General features: G+C 55.8%; 1 protein-coding gene across 4 annotated transcripts in view; it reads left to right on the forward strand.

Annotated features, from left to right (window-relative positions):
* EVL (Enah/Vasp-like) overlaps positions 1–19,290 on the forward strand; it is a 116,725-nt gene that overhangs the window by 58,729 nt on the left and 38,706 nt on the right. For 3 of the 4 annotated variants that reach the window (XM_036238412.1, XM_036238413.1, XM_016119520.2), the window contains exon 2: positions 14,193–14,361. In XM_036238412.1, the coding sequence (XP_036094305.1) occupies positions 14,193–14,361 (169 nt within the window). Of the gene's footprint in view, positions 1–6; positions 146–14,192; positions 14,362–19,290 lie in introns of those variants that run through there. The other variant, XM_036238411.1, reaches the window with a different exon arrangement.

The following is a 19,290-nucleotide window of genomic DNA, read 5'->3' on the forward strand; positions in this document are numbered from 1 at the left end:
CCTTTTCCTGTTTGGTTTTAAGTTGAGTCTGAAAATCAAGTTGCTGCCTCCCAAAGGTCTGTGGTCCTCCGATCCCCATAGCCTGTGGGAGCACAGACATCGCCTCCGGGTTCCCTGAGCACTGCCTTTCAGCCATGGCCACGGTGTGAGTACAGGGACCAGAAAGGGGACAGGGGGATGGCAAGAGGAAATCCAGAGTCGTAACAGAATAGAGCCAAAGGGACCACAGAAATCGTCCCTGACTCCTTCATTATCCAATGGGGAGATCAAGGACCAGAGGGCAGAGGACTCACCCAAGGTCACACAGCAAGGGCACCACCGAGCCCACTCATCTGCACCTGCTGGTCTGTCCAGCACACGTGCCCAGGTCTCCTGATGCCCGTGGTCTTTACTGGCTTCTGTGTCGAAGGCACGCAGAAGTCAGATACCTGCTGTGGGGTGCGGGGGTCTGATCTCTCGTAGGGGTTGCGCTTTGGCTCAGGTGCTGCGGATGGGTCCTGACCCTTCTCCCCAAATTGGCCCAAAACATTCAGGTTTTTTTCTCTGAATTCTGAGCAAAGGGGAAAGAACTGAGGTTCCTTTTATGATAGGAACTTCACGGACTGTTACAGCAGCGTCCTGACCTCGGCTCGAGAGCCTCGGGCAGACTCGAGGCCATCAGTCGGTCACTGGGACCGTTGATGTTTAGCACGTGTGTGAGCAGCACCATCTGCATTCGGTGCTGCGTGGTCTTTCTGAAGGTGAGATTACATTTTGGCATGACTGTCCCCTGACCTACGACTCCGTGCGAGGTGGTACGTGGTAGGACGAGAGTTTGATCCTCTGGGATTTGGGGCATTGCTTGATTAGCTCATCACAGCTTTGCGTCTTTGCACGAAATTATAGTCCCGCATCTTAAAAGCACTTCACAATTTCCAAAGTGCCCTTTACCGATTTTGTTTGGTTCTTTTGAGCCCGTTTTGTGGATGAGGAAGGGGAGGGAGCCCAGCCCGAGGAAGGCGTGCGCTGGCTGGCTCAGGGTCGCGTGGCTGGTCGAGGAGGGACCTGAGCTGGAACCAACCGGAACGGCCTCATCCACTGTTTTTTCCAGGACACTCCTCAGGTTCTCTAGAAGCATTTTGCGGTGAGCTATTAAATTGATGTGACAGTCAGCAGAACTCGCCCGGTGTCCCTGGTCAGCAGACAGGGGCGTTGGAGAGGCGCTCAGCCGCCACGCCGCTAGAATCGTGTGCTCCAGGCCCCGGGGTCCCCCGGCGGGGATACACGCTGGGCTTTTGGGTTGACTCACGCCTGCTCCTTCTCAGCCAGTTTCTACCATATCATTCTGCTAATTTTCCTTTAGCTTTAAAGCATTCGTGGGTGGAGCTGTGGAGAAGTACTTCTCATTTCAAGGTGTGTTACCTTCCAAAGTGGATGGGGACCAAGTCGCTTTCGGTTGTAAATGACACCGTGAAAAACTCCGGGCCAGTCAGTGCTCTCCTGTCAGCCACCCATCGCAGGAAATGGCACTGCCGAAGCAGAGCAGTTTTGTTTTGTTTTTTTAAGTATTCCTCAGTATTTCTTTTGAGGGAAAAAAGTTGCATCGTTGTTGGTGATGACTTTGAAGTCCGGTCAGGACCTGGGCCGGTCCAGCCCTGAGCTCCACCGATCAGGAGATGGAGGCCCAGCGTGGGGCAGGGCTTGTCTTGGGGGAGTGAATTCGTGGCCCCGCAAACCACAGCCCAGGTTCGAGGCCCCCTCTCTCAGCACAGCTAGAAAGCTGTACGCTTTTTGTCCTCCCCCCACTGACAGTCATCAGCGTGGGTCAGATCCCTGAGCCGCCATGGTGCCCGCGCTGCGTGAACAGAGGGTCTTCGTCTGTGAAGACCCAGCCCCAGCTCCGGCCGTCCATCGGTGGGAACGTCCTCCGGGCACCAAGCGGGCTGGGCGCTGGCGTTCTCTGGAGCGCGTGGCCGTGCGCGGCCGTGGCCATCGCTGTGTGTCACTGTCGCGGCGAGCCTGCAGGGAGCAGGTGTGGCCCTCACCGCTCGCACTGTACAGAGGAGAGAGAAGCCCGACGCTCTGCGCTCCTCCCGCCTTCAGCCACCGAGCTGGAGCGGGGCTCCGCGCAGAGGCAGGGGCGGGCGCGGCCGCAGGGACGGCGAGGCCACGCGCGCGAGTCGCAGGCACCACGCGGCGCAGACACGGATAGGTGCAGACGGGCGGAGCAACGGAGTTGAGACGTTCGGGGCTGTCGGGGGAGACCTGAAGGAGAAAGCGGGCTCTCCGGTGGAGCTCGGAGGGGCAGGATGATTTTTAAAGGGGCCGAGCGGGCATCCCAGTCGGCCTCACCTGGCCGCCACTCTAGGTGCCAGCGATGTGGGCGTGAACCAGAGAGACGGTCTCGTCCCGAAATCGCGCAGGGAACATCGTCAGTCAAGAAGTCATAAACAGGAGATGCAGACGAGTCGAGATCGAACAGTGTGGTAGGGAAGAGCTGGGCCACTGCCCTAGCCAGTGCCATCGTGGGGGCATTTACTTCGAGACCTGGGTGATGGCAAGAGGCAGCCATGCCAAACCTGAAGGTGAAAACGTGGGGCGCGGGTGTAAAGGCCCTGAGATAGGAACAGTTAAGTGGGTTCAAGGGTCAAAGAACAGGGAAGCAAAAGCTGCATGACCAAGGGAGGGCAGAGGGCAGAGCCTGGGGCAGGCCAGCTGCATGGGGCCTGTGAGCCTAGCAGGACTTTAGGTTCTATTCATTGTGTCGTGGGAAGCTTCTGGAAGGTTTTAAGCAAGGGAAAGACATGCAGTCGAGGTTTTACGAAGAATCACTGTGGCCGCCGGGTGGAAATGGTTTGTCGTGTGACAACAGTGAAGGCAGGAAGGCCCGTTGGAGGCCACCGCAGTCACCCCGGTGAGGGGCAGTGGCGGTTGGGACCAGTGACGGAGCTGTCAGCGTAGGTGGGGAGAGAGCTGCATTTGGGGGTACCTCGGAGGCGCAGCTCCAGACTTCCTGATGGGTCAGGGGTAGATGTGAAGGAAAGGGGTGGCTCAGGCCTGACTGAGGCGGCGGGGTGCGGGCGGGAAGGGGTGGCGGTGTCTCCCCCCACCATGGGAAGGGGTGTCCAAGGGGCCAGTGCTCGCGGGGGTCGTAGGCTGCCCCGGCCAGCGCGTTCCAGGGTCCCAGGCAGTGTTGGCCGAACAGGCCAAACGAAGCAGGATCCAGCCGATACCACGTGCAGCAGGGAAAGCCGTGTGAATAAACGATACGCCCGGTCCTTTTGGGGGGGCCAGCTAATTAGTGCCCCTTCCCTTGTCCCTCTTGTCTTGACTGTGCGTGGCGGTCGTCGGTTTCTCCTCTAAAGCACCGATCGCCTTCCCGTGTATTACATAACCGATCGCTCTCTTATTTTCATTATTTGTCACTGTCGCCACCTCCCTAAAATGTGAGTCCCCAGAAAGGAGGGATTGTTGTCTGTTTTGCTCAGCGATGTATCCTCAGCGCCTAAACCATTGCCTGGCAATGCCCATCTGTCGATTGCTGGAATTAACTGCTTCCGAGAGGTGACGCTGGGGGCGCCTGGTGGAAAGCAGCTCCGCAGCGCAGCTTCCTGACCTGACGCGTCAGGGGAGGGGCGGACAAGCAGCCGTGCCGCCCGCTCTCAGGCGGCGAAGGTGCCGAGGCCCCCTGTGCAGTCACAGTTACTTGGCCGCCTGGGCACAGTGGTCACTGCTTGTCCCACTGCCCTGCAGCCCTTGAATGTGTCGAGAGGTGAGAAGTCTCACAGCCCAGGTCCACCCACGGTCCCGCCAGCCCACGCCTTTGCCTCTGCGACAGGGTTCAGAAGACAGACCCTGGAGCACCTGGTGTTTCCTTTGGCATCTTGCCCTCGCAGGCAAGTCAGAGTTCCAGAAGCTTCCAACCAAACAGGCCCTCAGGCCACGTCCCGTTGCTCCTCTCCAGCTGCCTGTAGTCGACTCACTTGGAGAGTTCCGTGAAGCCTCTCTTCCTCTCTTCCAAAGAATCCAGTGTGCGTCCAGTTGAGAAACGTCGCCGTCGTGATTCTGGGTTATTCTGAGAGCGCGTCGTGTCCCTCGAGTGCCCTGGGGCAGAGTAGGTGGCTGAGCATGGGTGTTGTCCAGTGGCTTCGCTTAGGCGACTGAACCCATGGAGGAGAAGAACACCCAGCAGCTACCCTTCTGTGCCAAGCATTGTGGTAATTACATCGTAGACGTTGCCTTCGATCCTCGTCCTCCAGGGTGTTACACTGTTATTCCCATTTTATAGATAATGAAACAGAGGTCAGCAAAGTTAGGTTACTCATTCAGGTCACCTGGTATCACCTCGCAGAGTTGGGATTGGAAGCAGCCGGGTCTCTCGTGTTTTCAGAAGCTAGGCTTCGCTGTGCAGCTTCTTGAAGGGACTTGCCCAGAATCGCAGAGTCAAGGTTAGACTCCAGGCCTCCTAATCTCTCCCATCCTTTGCTGTCCCTGATTATTTCACACTTGGTACCGAGAGAGACAGGGAGGCTTTCTCTGGGGCAGGACACACTGTTACTCGTTTCTGCCCATCCCTGTGCCCAGTAAATGGAACACACTTGTCAGATGTTTGTTGCACTGAGCCGAGTGGCCGTGCTGATAATCAGGGCTATGAGCTGGGGCTCGGCCGGATCTCGTTCCTAGGCGACTGGTTTCCTCTCAGAGGTGAGCACAGCAGCCCAGTCCCCGGCCCAGCCGCTCGCTAGGCCTGTCCCAAGGCTGTGTTGAAAACCCTTTCCACTTCCCCAAGTGGGCAGCGCCACACACTCTGGGACACAGACATTTAATTTTGTGCATTTTTTGAGACCGGAGTAGCCCTCATGTCCACGTGCCTGTCACATAATTCCCCCAAGGGAAGGACAGCACCAGGGGCCTTGAAAAACGTGTGGGACGTGGTGTGAGACGGGCTCAGCCTCAGAATCAGGCTTCACTGTTGGCGGAGTGTTCCGCCCCGATTCCGCTACACTTCCCGGGGACGTGGAGACCCGCTGTCCACGCATCTGGGGACAGTGGCACCGGAGTGGTGAAAAGGCGGACGTCCCGACTGCACGTGGCGTGGCCGTCTGGGCCTCCCGGCCGATTTGGGTGGAGGAGGAGATGTCTGGGTTTAATACTGAATTTATTCTTCATTTACCCAAATCCTCTCTTTAATTCTAGTACTCCCCAAAATGGGGCTTGAGTGGCACCATTCGAGTCTCTGCGCGTGGCTAGCCGCAGACCTGATTTACTGTTCTCATCGCGGTGATGCCCAGCTCTCCACGCGTTCAGGAGACCAGCCCTTTCAGGGTCTGCGAGTCGAAACTGTGCTTATAATGAAAAGGAGACATCATTTGCCTTTTTCACTCTTATCTCACGAACGCAGCTGGGAATTTTCCAGAAGCTATGTGACATGTGTTGACATTGTCACTGTGACAAATAATGAAGTGTGTGCTGGTGTATTCTCCTGTTTTTAAAAATTCTCAATTTTAGTCTCAAATACAGTAAGTGATAGACGTAACCTATGTAAAGAGGTGCTTTTCGACATCCTCAGTGATTCCTGCGGGGGCGGAGCAGCCCTGAGACAAAAACAAGCCTTGAGAAGCACTTCTGTAAACATTCGGTGGTGTGACTGTGCCAGGGAGAGCACGCGTAGGGTTGGCGGGCACCCCGTTCGAGACGGTGGCTCCGTCCGGTAGGGACACTGGGACCTGGGAGGAGGATGTCGGGGCTTCTGCTGAGATGACGTCAAGCGTCCTAGACCGAGTGGCAGGATCACGGAAACCTAGCTGCCAGGCACGAGACGGTTCAGAATAAACATGTTACGTTTAGAACACAACATTAAGCCTGTCTCTAGCCTGTTCCCATTAAGAAAAAAAGAAAGTCGCCCCGTAGATGGCCGCTAGCTGCTGAGGGGGGAGGCCCCTGTCCGGGGGGAGCCGGCAGTCAGTCCCTGCGCCAGCCTTGCCCCTCCGGGGAGGCAGCCGACGGTGGGTGCGGCCCGCCGTGCGTGACGGAACACGTGTGCACGGCCACCTGCGTCACGTTCTTGCCGTTGATCTGAATTCAATCACGGGGAAACAGTCCAGAACGGGGACGGCCAAAAGACAGCGAGCCCGAACTCTTCACACACAAAACGTCAGTATCAATGGCAAACAGAACCTGTCCTAACAGCCTGGCTTAGAAGAGAGTAAGCAGACAGCCCAGACGTGATGCATAAGTGGATCCTGGGTCCGCACACAGCTCAAAACATTTGAGGGTAAATTGGGTGGATTGTTCATTTTCTTAGGTGTAGCAGCGGTATTTTAGTTACATATTAGAATGCTCTTATTTTAAAGAATGCAGGCGAAAAACCTTTAGGTTTGAAGTATCCTGGTGTCTGCAACTTCTTTCAAATGATTCTGGAAATAATGAAATGGATAAGCCATCCGTGGTAACAATGCATTACTCAGTGGAGCAGCAGGGAAGGTGTGGAGTCCGACCTCTTCCACATGCTAGCCTCCGGGCGTCGGGGGGCGTACCCCCTCTCCAGGCCTCTCGCCTCCACCCTATACCTGTTAGGCACACAGGTGGCTAGCCACCTTCATCCAGAAAAATAGCAAAATGATCACGTTTTGTTAGCTCGTTTGCCCGTTCACACAGAACCCTGTATTTTTGCCTACAGTAGCACTTTGAGGTACATGTCACTTCCGTTCCGAGCCCAGCAGCGCACCTTCCTCTAAGTCATCAAGTGAATGGGAACGAAGGAGGTGTGTCCCGAGGGCAGCGGCCCTTGACCTGAGCTCTGAGAGGCGCTGAGATGCAATGTGCAGGTGTAGGAAGGAGAAAGCATCTTAGGCAGAGGGAGTCTTCCTTCTTTAGTTTCTTGAGCGATACCAGAAACCCATTTTCATTGGCCCAAACGTTTTTTGCTGTCAGACTGGCCGGGCTGTGGAGTCAGGCCACCCTTCTCCGCTGACCTGCACGGGGCAGGGCGTGGGCAGCGTCAGACCCGGGAGAAAAGGGAGGGAGGCCCCCTGGGGACCTCGGAGAGAACCAGGTGGAAGGGGAGCTGCCACCCAAGCCCTGGAGCAGCCTGCAGAGGGACCCGCCAGGAGGAAACGGTCCTGGGGGCACTGAGGGCCCCGCAGAGGGACCTCAGGTAGACAGTCGTTACAGTGTCCTGCAGTGACAGCCCCTTAGGGTGCTGAGGTGGGGGGATGTGCTAACAGAGCTCAGAGCTCATTTCACAGCCGGGGGCTTCGAGGAGGGCTTTCTGAGGGAGGTACCGAATATCTTAAATCTTTGGGATGAGTAGGATCCACTGGCAAGCATCCTAGGCTGGAAAAGCATCCTAGGCAGAGGGAACCGCATGACCTGGAGCAAAGAGGCCAGAGAGAGGAGGGTCTGGTAGGGGGCCCGTGAGTATGTTCACAAGGCCACGCCTAGGGCGGGTGGGTCCACTGTGAACAGGTAGGCAAGGACTGGAATGTAAGGGCCACAGTGGCTCATGTCCTTCAATGCAGGCGGATGCCAGGGACTGCTCTAAGCCTTTGAATTCTCACCACAGCCCCATGAAGAAGATAGGACGGGTAAAGGAAAGATTAGATACAAATAAGGAAACTGAGGAACAGGAAGGGTAAGCGATTTGTCTGGGGTGGCACAGGTGGTTCGCGGCAGAGCTCCCAGTGAGAGAAGGCGCGGTCAGCTTGGCATTTTCTAAAGGTCCTTCTGGTGCCCGTGGTGAAAGATGAGTCGGGGGCCACGACACTTGAACCCAGGGGCAGGAGGAATGACCAGGAGGAGCCTGCTGCCGGGGTCTGGACGGGAAATGACAAGGGCTAGGACATGGCAACGAGGAGAGAAACAGATCCGAAGGGGCTTGGGGAGTAGAGCAGGTGGCAGTTGGCCACGGAGGGTGAGGCAGAAGAAGGTGGCCTCGTGGTTTCAGACCTGGGTGGTTGCTCAGGGAACGGCGGAAGGGGCTCTTTCTGTGACAAGCGCACTGGATTGTGAGGTCTCCGAGGCACGTCCAGGCGGAACTGTCCGGTCGTTGGAAATGTGATTCCACAGCTTGGAAGAAAGGTCAGAATCAGAGGTTCATTCATCATGGCATTTGTCACTGTGTTGGCGATCGCGTCAACTCTGGCCATGGGTGAAAGAGCCCATAAAAAGATTTGAAAGTCGGTGCTTCTCAGCCTTCACATCCTGAGCCGTGTGCACCAGAATCAGCAGGAAGTGTGTTGAAACACAGCGACCCAGGCCCCACCTGCGACTTAGCGAATCGGAGTCTCCTAAACACCTTACCTCATTCTTCCGAGGCACAGGAAAGACCCATGGGCATCTAGTGGAAAGAGCAGACGTTCCGAGTCGTTCACCCCGAGGCACACGGAGGTCGAAGGCGGCTCTGAATCTGTTCTGGAGCAAAGACCCGCTGGGAGCACGCGAAGGCCCAGTGCGGGGAAGGCGTGGACGCCCTTGCAAACGATCCTGGCAAACAGCCAGAGGCCACGTGGGCTCTCCAGGCCTTTCCGTGGACCCCCCCTCGAGAGCCCCCGATGTAAGCGGTGAGGAGAACAAACCCAGCGAAGGAGGCCGACAAGGAATCGCCAGGGAGATGGGGGACCAGGAGGCGTGAGGACGAAGGACCGAGTCGAGGAGGAGAGGCTGTCACACAGGAGGACATAGTCAGCAGCAACGATGCCCCGAGCGAGCGAGCGACGCGAGAACCGAAAAGCACCCGTCGCGATCGGGAAGCGGCACGTCGGGGACCTGGTGCGGAGTTCGGCGTGTCTGAGGGACAGAGCCAGGTTCCGGTGGGGGACCGGAGAGCGAGCGAGTGGCGAGGACGGGCGAGGACGTGGGCAGGCGCCCGCTCCCCTCAGCCGAACGCGCGTTCAGGCCGGCGATTACGTGTTTAGCTCTGTGACCATCGTTGCAGTGACAGAAGAGTTCCCAGTACGGTGGCACGCACCGCACGGTTTGCCCAGGACTACCCCGGTGTTACCACTGGATGCCGCACCTCCCGGGGACCCCTCAGGGCCAGGCACGCGCAGTCCCGGCCCTGCTGGGGAGACCACATTGGAGAGAGAGGGGTTGCTCCGTCCGACGGGAGCCGCCACCCAGGGCGTCGGGCCGAGCGGGGCCCCTGCTCCAGCGCGGGGCAGACGGACAGGTGTCGGTCCCGTCTCCCAGTGAGACATCCAGGCAACAGCACGCGGCCTCTGGGCCGGCGCTCCGGGGGCCGGGGAAGGCAGCCTGCGCTGGCCGGAGGCCAGTCTCCCGCCCCGCGGCAGCGAGACGGAGAGCGCGGACGGTAGTCGGCCACAGATGCTGTCATTTGGCAGCGACTCTCTCTGAGAATAAATAGAGTGAGGCTGTAAGTGGGCTCTTCGCGTGGGCGCACAGTCATAAACGTATTTATTCACAGTTAGAGAGCCATTTCCTCTACGTGCAATTATCAGTGTCCACGGCACACAGAGGGCCGAGTTCACAAAGGGGAAACGACAGGGTCCCCGCCTTCCAGGCGCTCGCCGCCGCGCGGGCCAGACAGACACTTAAGCGGGTGCCGAGGAGGAGGACAAACTGGCAAGTGCAGTGCCGGGAGGCAGAGCCGAGCACGGGGCCGCGGGGCCTAAGCGCTGTGCCCTTGTCAAGCCCAGCCCTGGGCGCACGGTTCCCAACGAGCCTTTCGCAGTCGCCCTGGTCCTCGCCGTCCCCTTTTTTGGCTTGACAGCCTTTGGGCCTGACTTTATGAACTCACACTCTGTCCTTACAGTTTTTATAGTAAACGCCTGGAAAAATCCTGAAAGATATTTGTGGGGTGGAAGGGGGTCCCGGGCCCAGGAAAGAGTGTGGCTGGATGGCGTGTGTGTGAGGCTGTAAGGAACCCAGAAACTCCTCCTGGACGTGTATGTAGGGAGTTGGGACGGGAGCCCAGCAGGTGGGGCCCGGAGCCTGCTCCTTCCCAGAAGGGCTGGACCGACTCCCGACAGACAGGAAACTGCTCAGAGTCCCTGGACAGCCCGTCAGCCTGGCCGTTCATCGCCGCGTAGCACACACCAAACAGTGTGCTTCGACTGATTTTCCCCACTTGTCAGCTCATGGCTTTGGTCACATAAAAGCAGCCCGTCCGAGACGCCGCCCTCGTGAGAACCAGCCTGGTTCAGGTTCCTCTCCAGCATCACGTGGTTCAGGGACCCCCGGCCGCGTCCACACGGGCACAAGCTGAATGGGGCGGGTGGGGAGGAAGCAGGAACAGACTTTAAATTTAGTAACGGGAATTTTGTGTATGTGCGTTTTCAAAAAATAGTTCAGTCATTCAGTCATTCAATAAATAATATCCTCAAAAAGAAAACATTTACTTTCCTCATGATATATAGATTTAGACAAATGAAGTTTCTTAAGCCTATGGATATGTGTATCTGCATGTCATCCAGGCTGAGGAGGCAGTGACCACGTACATAACAATCAAGCGCTTATTAAACCAAAACTCCAAAGGGATAATAAGCAAGACACCTCTTAAGTAGAATAAATGAATGTTTTCTCACATTTTGGTTTTGTCAGTGGGACTAAGGCAAGCAGAGACAGACAAGCACTATTCAAATGGGGTAATAAAAAAAAAACAGGGTTCTTGGTTAACCACAAGTTCAATTTGAACCTTAAATGTCAAAAACAACAGAAATAGAAACCTGTGCCTGTAATTACAATAAGAAAAATAGTTATCGGTGTTCGAGCACCTAGTAGTGGCAGGCGCACACAGTGGGCACTTTATTCCTTCGTCCAAGCAACCCGGAAAGCCGCGAGGGGCGCAGGTGACACCGTGGTCCTCTGCACGGCGCGCCCCACCTCCCCGCCTCCGCCGGCAGGTCGCCTCCCCCTCGAATCCCACATCCCCTTCCTGAATTCGCTGGGGTAGAAAGCTCTTCACTGCGAAGCCCTCACGGCTTTTCTTCAGAAAGCCTGCCCTGGCGCCCCCAACCCCTCCAGGCCCGGTGTGCAGGCGTTTGTCTCGTTTCCTGAGTAGCTGCGCGTTCGCCGAGGGCAGCGACTGCCACGCTCTTCTCTGCGTCACCAAACGCTTTTGACTCACTGGCGCCTGTTCTTGTCTGACTAAGATGAAATTATCACATCCAGTTGTAGGACGCAGATACTGAGAGAAAACGTGGCAAACTGGGACTCCTTAGGGAAGAGCGATGGCTGGCCGGGGGGCGCGTAGCTTTGCCACGTGAGCAACGAATGGGAGCACCAAGCCGTCCCTCTGGGTGTCCACCGGGCTGTGGGCGGCTCTCCAGAACACCTTCGTAACTCCGGAGGGCAGGGAGCGGAATGTCGCTCAGGACGGGGGGGACAGCTAAAGCCATTTATGAAGTGGGCTGCTGTGGAGAGTAGAAAGCTCCCCGTCCCGGGTTTTCGTCCGGAGGCTCCGTGCACACATGGCTGTCGGGAAGGCATGCCGCGGACGTGGCGGTGGGCCAGGCCGCCTCTCGGCTGCTTTTTAGCCCTGGGAGTCTGCGGCGAGCATTGAGTCGGCCACCGCCCTGTGGCAGGTTCTAGGGCCTCGTGGAGAACGAGACAGACGCCCCTGCCCTCAGGGAAACCGCGTGGTAGCAGGGCCTGTCGCTTCTGGGCTTTTCAGAAGTAGACGACAGCAAGACCTTGTCCCTGATGAGGTCCATAAGAGTACAAGAGATTCATCCGGACCCGGACGACATGAAGCCTAGGGGGATGTGGGCGGTGGGGGGTTGGCGGTCAGGGCGCAGGTCTGACGTCTGAGAAGGGAGAGACGGCAGGAAGGGCTGAGTCAGGAGTGTCTCAGACCACAGCGCACAGGCCGTGCACGAGGTGGCCCCGGGCCGGGCAGGAATGGCTGGCACTCACAGCCCGGCCACATTCAGTCATTGGCGGAGAGCGGCCTGGAGAAGTATGGCCTCTGCAAACGCCATGGCCATCCAGAGGCAGCAGCTCTGCTCCCGTAGCTGGCCTTGGAGTTCTGAAGGGCACGCTCCCGTGCCACCGCTCAGGGAGTCTGGAAAGCATCGCCCCGCTGCACTGCGCCTCCCTGGAGTTGCTGCCCCAGCGTGCTCTCCGGGGCTCCCGTGGTCACGCGCCTGTGGCAGAGCTGGGGTCTCACTCGGATCCCTCTGTCTCGGTGAAGTCCGCAGTTTGCTGACGGACACCGGGCTGCATCTCAGGATCCCTCCCCACTCTGGAGCCCGGGTCCCAGCAGCACCGAGTGCCACAGCCCAGCCCTTAACCTGGTTTCCGCTCGGTTTCTATTGGGACGGAACTTTGATTTAAACCAAGGCCCGTCAGAGTCTAGCAAACTTCATGGGGACAGGGCCTTAGCCCAAAGACTTGGCTAGGGGAAGGACAGTGCCTCCTAAGCACATTCTCTTAAAAGATACGTGGTTTCAGGCTCGAAAACACAAAGCAAAGCCCAGTGCCATCGGCGGGTTTTTTTGTTTTTTGTTTTTTGCTTCCCTGGCAGAATGATGTGGCTGTCTTCTCGGAGGACTCATGCCTACTTTGCTCATCGTGGATTTCCCCTTAAAAATTTGTTCAGTGAATGGTTAATGATGGGAAAAAGGAACAGCACAATTGAACACACACGAAAAAACCCATGTAGTTCACTCCTTATGCATCTGTGCACAGAGCCCTCGGCGTGAGGCGGGGGCAGCTCATGTCAATCACGCTCTAGACTCGCAAACCCCAGAGCAGACTGGGGCGGGGTCAGCGCAAGCTGGAGACCCAGCGCCGACACAGGAGGGCGCTGGCTGGACAACCGTAAACCGTGCAGAGGGATCCGTGTCAGGGAGGTGAGGGGACGGGGAGGGAAGGCCCGTGTGTGCACTGTCCACCGACTTACTGGTCAGATGACACTGATCTGTACACTGGGTCGTCCGCTGTCCGACTCAGCGGGCAGCCGGGTCCCGAGGCGGCTCTGCCCCCCGGAACTCGCAGGCCACGCCAGGTGGGTGAAGTTTCCAGTCGCCGAGGGCCAGTCTCCTAAAAACCACGGTTTTGTTGCCCAGTAGCCACCGGGGTGGGGGAGTGGGATCTTTTTCTAATATTTTGTTTCCCTGCCTTAAATATGGTAAAGTGACCACAATGTGACTTTTCCCGGTGGCTGGGTCTTATCATATGACCATTGTACACACTTCTGCTTGCATGACCTGGGCCCACGCTGTCCGTTAGGCTTTAACTTTTTGTTTCTAAGTCTCTGGTTGTGTTGACGTGGCCCACCTCTCGGGCGACAGCCCCTCCTCGCCGGTGCCGGTGTGCCTTCCCGTCACAGCCACACCTTACCTTTTTAATATAAGGATTCTTACGTGCTCGACACTGAGACCGTGAATGCTCGGGGTTATTAGGCTTATGTGTAAGCGGAGACGCCCGTGGGCACCGAGAGACGTCTTTTGAAGATGGTGGAAGGAGCTCTACGTGATTTGGGGGGGTGACAGTTTTCCTTCTCCAGGGACTTCTTTGGTTTCTTCCTTGGGCTTCTGTCACATTCTGGACAGACGAAGTCGCTCGGTGAATGAATGTCTTCAGCAAAGTAGGGGGCATCATCTCCTGGTTTTCATTTACATCGCTTCGTTCTTTAGAAGATCACCTAGTTATTTTATTGTCTGTGTAGCTTGCACAATGCCGCCCGATCATGGTTTCATAGATTGAGCAGTTCGTCGTTGGGTGTTGGCAAGAATAGCATCTCGTGCTCTAGAGTCAGACAATTGGTGGGCAATCCCAGATTTAATCACCGAGTACCTATGGGGGTTTGTACACATCTTGCCAAGTCTCCGAGCCACTCTTTATTTATCTGCGAAACGCCCGGGGTGGTGACGGCCACGTCGTGAGGCGTGACGCCTAGGCGCCTGAGCACGTCGTCTTAGGTGACGCAGTGCCGGGAGCACTGTGGACCGTCGGCAGGCTGTAGTCGCGGTTCCTTCCTCATTCAGGCGCCTTGCTCCCCGGAGGGGAAGCCGCACGTCCCTTCCCGGCTGTCGAAGGTGTCGGTGCAGAACCTCCTCCCCGCTCCCCGTGGTCCCCGGAGAGTGAAGCCTCACCTCACGGAGCAGCCTGTCCGTAGACGGTCGGGAGGCCTGGCAGTTAGACCGTGTCTTTGGGTCACGCAGCCATTGGTCTCTGTTTCAGAAGAGGGCAAAGCCAGCCCCCCTCCGTTCTAGCCGACGCTGACGCTTAAGTCTTTTCTTGCTCTGCAGTGAACAGAGTATCTGCCAAGCCCGGGCTTCCGTGATGGTCTACGATGACACCAGTAAGAAGTGGGTGCCGATCAAACCTGGCCAGCAGGGGTTCAGCCGGATTAACATCTACCACAACACCGCCAGCAACACCTTCAGAGTCGTCGGAGTCAAGCTTCAGGACCAGCAGGTGAGCGCCCGGTGACTGGGCACACGCATGGGGGCGTGTGCACCCAACAGGTCACACGCAAGCCCTCAGGTGCGTGCGCGCACACACACACACACACACACACACTCGCACTCGCACACACGCATGCAGGGAAAAGAGGTCAAAAAAACTAGGTCAAGGTTTGGAGTCAGAAAATCTGGGCTCAGAGTCCCTCTCCCTATTCTCATACTCGTAAGGCGTGAGACCTTGAGCACACTGTCTTCTCTGAACTTCAGTTCCGCATCTGTCTCGTAGAGACCGGTCCACGCCCCACCTAACTCACCGTGTTAGTGCCATATTAGAGTAAAGTCGTGGACGTGAAACAGCTTTGGAAGTGTGTCGGGCAGATACGTTGGTTTTGTCCTGCGCCTACATGGCTACAAGCAACGTAACGACGGAGATTTGGGGTTCATCAACCCCCTAAGTCTTATTTCAGAAGGGATGCCAAGATGAGTTGAAGAGTCTAGGACCATTTTTCTGTCTAGTCGTGCATCCTAGGCAAATCAGATGTAATGGTTTGTGAGAGCACCTGGTAAGCTCCTCTGCAAACGCAAGGTAAGTCGGTACCCGCAGCTGAGACGGAGCCGTCTGGGGTGACGTGGACCAAGACAGAGACGTGGAGAAAGCGGCCGTGCGGCCTAACCACAGTGACCTTGCCTGCCGTCTCAGTGCTCGACCTCCACCTCTGCTTAATGATCGACGAGGACATTTTTAGCAATGAAATCAACAGGTCTGTAGTCTCAGCATTTGTGAAGAACTCTACCTAAGCAGCATCTTCTGGAGTCCTGTGCTGGCTAAGCCGCTGAGCTGAGCAGCAAGTCAGCTGCAATCTGCAGCAATCAGCGAATTAGCAAAGAGAGAACAGAAACTTAAGACTGTTTTCTGTGTCGCCTGTTGAATGGTTTCTGCTTTGACCAAAATAGCCCTATTAGGTTTCAGATTCTTGTGGTGAAAGGAACATCACTGTTCCAGGACCCCTGGTTAAAGGCAGTCTGGCCAGCCGGGGACTCTGGGCACCTTCAGAGGCACCCCTCTCCCTTATCGATGATGAGCCTACAGGTAGGCAGGCTTATCTAAAAACCTTCTAGAAACTGCTTCCCTGTCCTTCCAGTTCATCGGTTCTGGTTCTGCCTTTTAGAGGCACACTACACCAGACGTTGCAGGATACGTAGCACCCTTGGCCCCAGTTATGGTGACAACCAAAACCTCTGATACATTGTCATAACCCCCGTGGGTGGGGGCTGTAGCAGCCTGGTACGCACCTTTACAGAAGGACCATTACTTCGTGCAGTTCTCAGATCGCGATGGGTGTCCCTTGAGTGATCACTTGTATTATGACCAGTTTTTCATTCGCTTCCTGCCTCTTGGATGTCCCCAGGGCACACTGGGAGGGTGGCATGGTGTGCTGGAAAGGGCACGGGGCTGGAGCGCGGGTTCCCGGAAGCCAGCATGCTCCTTGTTCTCAGGATTCTCGGTGCCTCGCTGCCCCCCTCAGAGGACGCCACCCGTTGGGGCTCGTTTGGAAGGAGGCCTTTTTCCCGCGCGGGGCACTGGCCGCAGTCTGCCCTGGTCTCTCGTGTAAGTTCACGGGGGCCGTGTTGACGCTTAACTTGGAGAGCCCCTGGCGTGTGACAGAAGAGTCACCAGCACAGCCTCCCACTGGGAGCATGTCCCACAGTCTCTCCTCAGATGAAGGGGACATGCTCGCTTCAGAACATGGAGGTTCTTCGTAAACCAAGGCGTCAGAGGAAGTGGCAGGAAACCGGGTCCACAGTAACTTTCGTGGACCTCAGGAGAAAAGGCTAATTTTCACGGGTCTGTTTCCAGGCAGTTTGGATTATAAAGGTCAAACATTTCAAGAGAGACAGCGTTTCCTGGCTTTATAACCAAGTAGGAACATCTCACACGTTTAGTCTCTTTCTGGCTCATGGGCCACCTTTTATGTCTATTATTTCAGTCTCCCAGTAACCCCAGGAGGACAATGGTACAAGAATTGCCACCAGGTTATAGTAGTTACAGCTATTTTTAATGCTTTTTTTTCCTTTAACCTTTAGTCGTAATTGTTTAATACTCTATTCTGAAATAGAGCTGGAATTTCCTTCACCTTACTCAAAATTTGTGTATACTTTTGTCTTTTTATTTCAGGTAGAAGGCCTCCTTTAAACATTTCTTGTAATGCAGGGTCGGTTAAACACCCTCAGCTTTTGTAAGAGAAAGTCTGTATTTCTCCTTCGTATCTCAAGGATAACTTTGTGGATATAGTACTGTCTGGTGGTTTCTTTCTTTCAGTATTTTGAATATATCGTTACGCTCTCCTGGCCTGTTAGGTTTCTACTGAGAAATCCGATGATAAGCTGATGGAGTTTCCTCTGTAGGTTACTGACTTTTTCCCCCCTGGCTGCCTTGAGAATTCTTTCTTCGTCATTAACTTTTGACACGTTTGATATAATGCGTTTTCAAGAAGGTCATCTTGCATTGAGGTAATTGGGCATTCCTTAGCATCTCATGCGCGGATGTCCAGCTCCTTCCCTAGGCTTCAGAAGTCTCATCGGTTATTTCTTTGAGTCGGCGCTCCCCGCGCCCCGGGGCACCCATCATCCTCACAGTGCTCCTTCTCACGGCATCAGAGCACTCCATGGAGTTCTTCGTTTCTCTTAATTCTAGTTTTTTCTCCTCTTCCACCTGAATCATTTCTGGATTTCTGTCTTCGAGCTCACTGATTCTCTCTTCCATCCTGGTTGCTCTGTTGCCAGTATTTTTCTAATGCATTCTTTATCTCACTCATTGAGTTCCTCAGTTCCAGAATTTCTGTTTGGTTCTTTTTTATGGTTTCGGTCTGTCATTTATTAGTTTTATTCCTGAGCTCATTGAACTGCTTTCCTGAGTTTACTTGTATCTTGTTGAGTTTCTTTATTACTAAAGTCTGGAATTCTCTGTCATTGAAATCACAGTCTGCTGTGACTTTGTTCATGTTCATTTGAGATAGTGGACTCTTGTTTAGATATCGTTTTGATCCTAATTCAGCAGGTTGATAATTAGAGGTCTTTCTTTTATTTCCCAGTAGATGGTGCTATAGAGCAAATTTTTGTTTCCTCTTATCAAGGGGGATGCTGTTGTCATGGAAATTGACTCTGGGTGACCAGGTGGTAGGTATGTCCAGTCTACCGGGGTCTCGGGGCACCACCCCCACAGTGGGGGACATAGCAGGTGTTGGGGGAGCCAGGTCTTTAGGCTGGCAGCGCTGTCTTGTTACTAACGGCCCTGGCCCCTGGCACACTGTGCTCCTAGACGCATGTCACCGTGGCTACCGGTTCCGCAGCGATGGAGGGGGCGGAGCCAGCTTCTCCGACACCAGCGCCCTTCTGCCCGTCTCACGCTCCCCGGGGCCGCGGTGTGGGGGCTGTACCCCGACCCCGCCACTGCCGTGTTAGCTGGGGCCTCGGCAGCCACCGAACTGCACCTGCAGACACCATCCCCGCGCACCCCCCTCCGCCCCCCCCACGCGTCCCGGCGCACCCCCCTCCGCCTCCCCCACTCCACCTCCCCCACGCGTCCCGGCGCACCCCCCTCCGCCTCCCCCACTCCGCCTCCCCCACACATCCCGGTGCACCCCCCTCCGCCTCCCCCACGCGTCCCGGCGCACCCCCCTCCGCCTCCCCCACGCGTCCCGGTGCACCCCCCTCCGCCTCCCCTACTCCGCCTCCCCCACACATCCCGGTGCACCCCCCCCCCGCCCCCCCCCCACGCGTCCCGGCGCACCCCCCTCCGCCTCCCCCACACGTCCCGGTGCACCCCCCTCCGCCTCCCCCACTCCGCCTCCCCCACACGTCCCGGCGCACCCCCCTCCGCCTCCCCCACGCGTCCCGGTGCACCCCCCTCCAGATGCTCCCATCGGCGGGGCTCTCCCGCGTTCTCAGGCTGAGGAACCGTTGCTGGGTTATAGATGCCCAACTTGTACATTTAAGGGGAGATACAAAGGGACCTTCTCACTCCTCCAGGATGCTGACAGCAGCCGGAAGTATAAACTGATAAGACCACTTTGAAAAATGGTTTGACAGGACCCACTGAAACTCAGTGCACACCTGTTCCTTAACCCACTCCTGGTTCACACCCAAGAGAAATGAGTACCTGTGTCCACTAAAAGACGTGCATGAAATTATGAGTTTTATTCATAGTAATCAACAGCTAGAAACTACACAGGTATCTATCAGCAGGAGAATGGATGTTATTTGTGATGTATCAAAATATGGAATGTTATATAGCAGTCAATGTGAATTAAATATCTGTAAACGCAGTAACATGGGTGACTCTCATAGACATCCTGTTGAGTGAAAGAATCCAGAAACAAATGTACCTACCACATGAATCCGTTTTTGTGGCGGTCAAGGACAGGCGAAAGGGACCGAAGTTGACAATAGGCAGAAACTTGGTCATCTCTGGCGGGGAGCGGGTGTTAAATGAAGCCAGTCCACACCCCGCAGCGGATTCGCAGTGACGTACACGTTCCAAGCTGAGCGAACCGAGGAGTGGAACCATGAGGTAGAGACAGAGACTGTAACTGTCGGCGCCCGAGGCCTGCCTGGCAGTCGGCGGACGCGGATGCCTCCAGCAGATGGTCGAGTGACATGTTGGCCTGTGTCGTCTGCACACACATCCAAAACACGCTGCGTGGACTCTATTTTTAGGAGGCGATTTAGAAATAACTTTCTCAAATAGTAAATATAAAGTTTTAAAGGGTCACGTCCATCGACGGAGCAGCTCTGCTTATAGGGGTATATCCTGTAGGAATACGTGTTCACAGCGACATATAACAAGGACACTTGGTGCAGCTCTATGTGTAACATTACCTTCATTAGAGAGAAACTAACGTCAGGAGCTTGGCCATGGTTATTCGCCTGCAGATTAATGAAG

Source organism: Rousettus aegyptiacus, unplaced genomic scaffold (genome assembly GCF_014176215.1).
Source record: "Rousettus aegyptiacus isolate mRouAeg1 unplaced genomic scaffold, mRouAeg1.p scaffold_m13_p_3, whole genome shotgun sequence".
NCBI lineage: Eukaryota > Metazoa > Chordata > Mammalia > Chiroptera > Pteropodidae > Rousettus > Rousettus aegyptiacus.